This window comes from Bombina bombina, chromosome 6 (assembly GCF_027579735.1).
Source record: "Bombina bombina isolate aBomBom1 chromosome 6, aBomBom1.pri, whole genome shotgun sequence".
Classification (NCBI taxonomy): domain Eukaryota; kingdom Metazoa; phylum Chordata; class Amphibia; order Anura; family Bombinatoridae; genus Bombina; species Bombina bombina.
This window is the reverse complement of record NC_069504.1, coordinates 865,877,742-865,884,090: the sequence shown is the minus strand read 5'-3', so window position 1 is coordinate 865,884,090 and position 6,349 is coordinate 865,877,742. Positions and strand designations below refer to the sequence as shown.

The window sequence follows — 6,349 nt, the reverse complement described above, 5'->3', positions numbered from 1 at the left end:
TTCACAAGATGGCGGATGACCCTGAGCTTGATTGCAGATTAAACACACACATATACATAGCAGGCGGTAGGAATGCTATACATCTTTTGACTATTCTGACTCAGTTGTAATAATGATCTATCCCTTGCTAAGACCTCTATGCCTGGCCTGTATAAGATACAATCACTGCAGACAATCTTTGTCAGATAGCTGAACTCACCAATACTTCGTCAATCCATAAAGTTGCTTTATTCTGAATATCAGGTTACAGCAGATAATGAATACAGCAGATGAACGAATGGTTAAAGTATTTTGCGGTCAAAAGATGATACTGATCGTAACTTGCAATGTATTAACATGAGTGCTTGTTACATGAGGCTGTTAGCTGCAGCCATGACACAGGAAATCATAAAAGTACAAGGGCGGAGCAATACACAAAAAAGAAATGCATAGTAAGGTCAGGGGTAAGATACTGGAAAACAGGAGCATTACCAAAAAGTGTCGCTAGATGGCAGTACAGAACACACAGGGAAGCCTTGAGAATAATGACATAAAAATATATGATTTCTTAACTATAACATGAACATAACAGAGGCTATGTAATATTCTATGCCTCATTGAGGCAGCACAATAGTTAAACTGAAGTCTTAGTATACTGTGTAAAAAACACACAAAAAACCCACCATCCTAGGTAGACTCAGTAGCAGCAATTGCAGCTACAGATATGCATCTCGTCATCGCCTTATCAGTAAAGTGATATTAACTGCACCCAAATAAGGGCACCACAAATGTCGAGTAGGTGGTAATAATGTTTAATGACAATAAAAAAAAAAAATAGTAAAAACTATTGCTAGGAAAAGTTTCCCTTAGCACAAGTCACATTTTTTCTCATCTGAATCTTAACTACAGACAGTAATGGCCCTCAGCAGCACTATTCTGGTTAGTTCTTAATACTGGATTAATTTAATAAGCATTGCACACCAATGCACCACTACACCATGTGATTACTTCTCACCCGTCCATATCACTGCACTGATGCCTTTGTGGATTTCCCAACAAGAGGTTGGCACCTTGTATCTAGTTCTGGCGCTTTTCACTGGTCAAGTTTTGCTGCCTCCCCCCTATTTTCTCTTACACCTGCCTTTGACCTAAATGTCAAAGTATGAGGGTCTCCAATGGTGTCTGAGCTGCCTAGGTACCCTGACCCTCTGCAATACTGGTTCTTGTCAGCACACAAACTGTCAAGTATTTAGAATAGGAGGGAAGAAACGTTTGGACAGTGATAATTTAACAAACTATTTTAATGCCCTTAAATAATTATCATGGGAGGAAGTTACAGGAGTAATAGGTTGCACAACAAAAAAAAATAAAAAAATTTGTCTGGTAGGAAGGCAAGTAACTTGAGCATAATTGTTATATTTTGAGGGGGTGGAGAGAATTTGTATAGCGCAACAAAGCTTCAATGACCATTTTACCCTCAAATGAAACCCAAGATTCACATATTGTATATGTTTTCACTCTGATGCAAAATAAAACCCTATTCACCTGAATAGGGGGATGTTTAATCTGCTAAAGTCTTAAAATGTTTAGCCATTATGGATTCCCCTTATGTATGAAAGTGAAAACCCATGGAATAGTTGGCATTAAGAGATTCCTCCATATTGAAGATATTTGATCAAGACTCGAGTGATCTCCTGCAGATACAGGGCGCTGCAACTGTAATTGCTAGATTGTTTCTAGATATAAAAACGGCATTGATATGAAACAGCATTTTATATTCAAATAAAGGTTTATTCAGCCAGCAGGATGTGTTTCCCCAAATACATGTTTCCCCATCACAGCAGAACAAACCACCAATACAACAAGACTCAGAGAACCTACTGCCACCCACACCCAGAACTCCAATGAATCCGGATTCTGAGTGACTGCCAGTGCTTTGTTTTGGTCCGGTCCAATTACCAGTAAAGGTCCCAGAGTGGCCAAGGTTTGTTCTTGCTCTACAGAAGTACCTGTAATAGATAAACAGATTAAAGGCTTTGCTGTGCTAAAGCTTTGATGCACTGTGAAAGTTTAAATATTTGACTTTGTAACTACATAGAATTTGATTCTAAAGATTCCCATAAGTCTGCTTAATTGTATTATATTGGCTTAATTTACTCCAGATTACAGCGAGGTATGTGTAAAAAAAAAAACCCCACTTTGTGCCCTTTTAGGCAACCAAACCGCATTAACATGGCAAACCTACCAGGTCCAGCTTGCCTCTTTCCTCTACCTCGATTATACTGGTTAACCCTTCTGCTCTGACTAGGAGAAGCCACGCAGTTTCCAGTGTCACAGCATCTACAGATGTCACTAGTACCTTCAAGAGGGGACCAACTGTGGAGACAAATTAGGTCATTAAGCCTACAAAAGTTACAAGGTGTTAAATGACCTGTGTTAGAGTTTACATAATTCTTTACTAAACAGACTAGTCTTGTGTTTTGTTTTTTATATTAGCCTTTTTGGTGCACCCACAGGGGGGAAGAAATAATCTAGTTGACCTAGAATCCTTTAACCTATTTGGCAAAGCACTCTGCCCACATAGCCTAAAAAGGAGTGCCTTTATTTAGCCAAGAAAGCAAGATGTATCCCAAGCTGCTTCTACGCTACTTACGTATTGCTGGTTTTGCTGAAAGAACAAGCCTTGTTGACAGGGTCTGGAAGCTGGGTAGCTGCTGCAACTCTTAGGCTGCAAGTGATGTAAATCTAGGGAACAGATTAATAAAAAAAAATTTGAGTGATAGAGATAATTTAGGACAAACACCATACTTTATTTTAATACATTTCTTACAGTGGATACATCTCTCCCAGTAAATCTAAAAGCATCAACCGTGAACTGGAGTTTGTCTGGCCGGGGCCTTGGGGACATGAATACAGATGTGGAATCTGCCTCTTTCCCATCCATCAAGCACCTGTAATTGAAGATTTACAATAAGTATAATATGCCAGTGCCTAGCATTACTAGCTGTTAAGACTCACCCATTAAGAGATATTATTTCATAGCTGGGATCAGAGTTGGCATTGGGATTTAATGTGGCCACACAACTATCAATAAACACTGTCATAGGCACATGGTTGCCAGAATCAACAGAGGCTTCAATATGGAAGACGTCACCCAGTCTGAAGACTGTAGAGGTTCTTGGAGCACTCCAGTCATCTGATGAAGAGCGCAAAGTATTAAATACAGAATTCTAATACCCTTTCTTCAGGGAGTACAAACTTACATACCGTTCATGAGATTTAAAGAGAACCCTAATCTTTCTTCTGCAGAAATTGTAGAGCTGTAAGGCATCCATGTTGGTTTGATGGCATTGCTGCTTACATTGCCATGTCTGTAGAAAAAAAAAAAATAATCTAAATTAGAAGTGTCTAGTGCAGAGTTGTGTATCCACCGTCATTGGGGAAGAGTATTTAAAAAAAAAAAAAAAAAAAGTCAAAACAGGAGTCAAGCACTTTTCATGTAGGCCTAAGACTTTAGGGATCTCTAATTCCAAAGTGTTGGGTAAACCTGATCAAGGAAAATGAAGACTCACCGTGGATAATAACACTGGATCAAGACAGAAGCAGCATTGGTTCTTATGATAGGAGAATAGCCAGCTGGAGTGGGGTTGTAGTTCAAGTTTGTGCTGTAGACCATGAATTCAGGTGTGATCTGGGAAGAATTAAACAATCCTTACGGTCAGTGATGTAACTAGATCAGGAAACTCAAATTGCATATCAATCTTAGTTACTCAGAAATTAAAGGTTTTTTCACAGTATGCTCTTCCTGCTTTCTCGGCCCATTTCAGTGAGTGCCCAAGCTTAACCTCAGTGATGAGATGTAAGCTTCTAAGTAGGTCAATTAAAGTTAAAATTAAATCTTCCTTTTATTCTCAGCGACTAAAATACCTGCATGGTCAGGTCACAAACTGCTTTGATCCACTACTTACAAGTGGATCTAGTTGCTTGTAGTTCAGTTTAACAAATTTTTTGGTATCCATTGTTGATAAATATGTAGATATTCTACACTACTTGCAGCACACATTTGTCTTTTGTGATTGGCTCACTAGATGTGTCCAGCTAGCTCCCAGTAGTGCATTGCTGCTCCTTCAAAGGATAACAAAGCAAACAGTAGTAAATAGGAAAGTTGTTTAAATAGTGTATGTTATCTGAATCATGAAAGAAAACCTTTGTTTCATGTCCCTTTAAGGGTTTCCTATTAAGAGGATTATAGCTGTCCTTTTTCTGTAGGAAACAAGAAATAATAGAAGTTCACATTGAGCCCATAGACAAAAGTTATAAAAAAATTTAAGTGCAGCTTGTTACTGTTTTGAACACAGGCAAGTCTTTTCTTAATATACAAAAAGCCAGGGCGTGTTCACATAGGGGGGGGGGGGGAAGGAAAAAAAAAAAAAAAAAATTTAGTCATACATGGCCCAACAAAAGCATTTTAAAGTTGGTCTATTTTATGTGGATGTGAACCAATAAATAATGTTTCGTTTAACTGTTTGGTCTCACTGGGTGCACTCCAAATGTGTATTTAGACCATTTGTTAGATGTGTCAAACTCACTAAAGTTGTGGCGTGTATCAAATTGTGCTAGGAATTTGATTTTTTCAAATTAACTATCAATTTTGATTAGTTTTCTTGGTATCCTGAGTAAGAGTAATCACTGAGTTCAAGAGCGTGCATGTGTATTTAGCCATCTGGCAGCACTTATACATTGAAGCAAATAATGCTGCCATAGACATGTGCACACTCCTAAATTCATATTAAGCTACCTTAATTTACATTTCACAAAGGATCAGAGCAAATTTGACAATAGAAATAAATTGGAAAATCATTTTTAAAAAAAAAAAAAAAAAAAAAAAAAAAAAAAAAATGCATGCACTACCTGAACCGTGAAAGTTTAAAAATTTGTCTTTACTGTCCCTTTAAAGGGAGTAGGAATGGATCAGCGTATAAAGAAAAAACATTTTTAGTATCAGGACAGTCAATATTTTACACCTTGTACGCTGATGACTGGATAACCAAGTATGGACATTTTGTATGATTAAGATAAAAAATGTATTCTAAAAGCAGAAGCAATATTATACAACACACCTCTAAGTTTAGGATAGTTAAGAGCTCCTCAGATCTTACCTCTAAGCTGTTCCCACATTCTTGGAGACCATTCTGGAAAACCACTATAAGATTTGTACTCTGGGCACTAGGCTGGCAGCTCTGGGGTCCAAGAGTAAGGTCTGAAGCCTTCACCATCTTTCCTGTTCCATACAGATCCCTCTGCACTGTGACCACCATACTGTCCTCCTGACATTGCACACTGATAGGCTGGTTCTGAGGCAGCTGTCTAGATTGACCAACACTCTGAGGATACCACCTATCATATCCCTGAGCAACTCCAAACCCAGACTGACGCCTCAAAGTCTCTCCTTGTCTCCATCTGTGAGGAGGGAAATTCCCCTGGCAGGCAACTCTAACTACCATAACCACCAGACACAGCCAGCTCAGCTTCCCCCACAAACCCATTCTGACTCCAGAAAAAAAGCACATGGAAAAGATCTGGGGAAGAACTATTTATACCCCTCCCTCCAACTGATTTTAGGTTCCACCTGGGGCAGGCAATCACACACACCTGATCATGTATTACAATCCTTAAGGCTACAAACCTGCCAGGGTTGCAGGATATCTTTGTTGGAACTAATCTGGGCTAATAAATTAAATGTATCCCATCAGAAGCTTAGTGAGCTAATGATTTCCTGCTTTTATTCCTAGGCCCCAACACATTACACATGGCCTCTTCTTGTTTGTTTGTTTTTCTTTTCAATTACACAGCTCTGAAGTACAGAAAATATTTGGTATCTTTATTTTAGAGCTGTCACAGTTTGAGACATTATGACACTATTCTAGGCCTTTTCTCCAGATCACTGTATGGATCAGTAAAATCAAACTATAAATTATAAAAATGTTTTCTGCAAAACTATTCCTGTGTGAACACCCAGGTAACTGATCTGTTATAAGTTGTATTTGTCATATGTAACAGTTGAAGTGTTCTGTCACTTTAACTGTGTTCCGCTTCTCTCTCTATATATATAATTATATAATTAAGTGAAGCAATATTTTTAAAATAACAATTGACTTACACTTTTTTTGCAACTGTTATTCAGTTTATACTGTACTAAGCTTAAAGTGGTGGTAAATCCTAGCATTTTCATGCTGAAAGTTCCTTTATTTGCCTGCAGCGTATGCCCTGCTGAGCCATAGGCCGCCCACGGTGGATTGCTATTTTATGAAAATAGGCATATATTGTACTAGGCGATAATCCTGCCCAGAGGGCAGTCTATGTCTAAAAA

The 6,349-nt window shown here is 38.4% G+C and overlaps 1 protein-coding gene across 1 annotated transcript; it reads right to left on the bottom strand.

The window, feature by feature from the left end:
* Positions 1-1,622: 1,622 nt before the first annotated feature.
* On the bottom strand, positions 1,623-5,345 carry LOC128664709 (zona pellucida sperm-binding protein 3-like). Its single transcript, XM_053719517.1, has 9 exons — positions 5,139-5,345; positions 3,552-3,670; positions 3,247-3,350; positions 2,998-3,175; positions 2,810-2,930; positions 2,633-2,724; positions 2,225-2,355; positions 1,804-1,988; positions 1,623-1,715 (listed from the first exon to the last, which is right to left on the bottom strand). Exons 1-9 carry the CDS (start codon positions 5,295-5,297, stop codon positions 1,623-1,625), a joined length of 1,182 nt encoding a protein of 393 aa, XP_053575492.1. The 5' UTR covers positions 5,298-5,345.
* Positions 5,346-6,349: the final 1,004 nt, after the last annotated feature.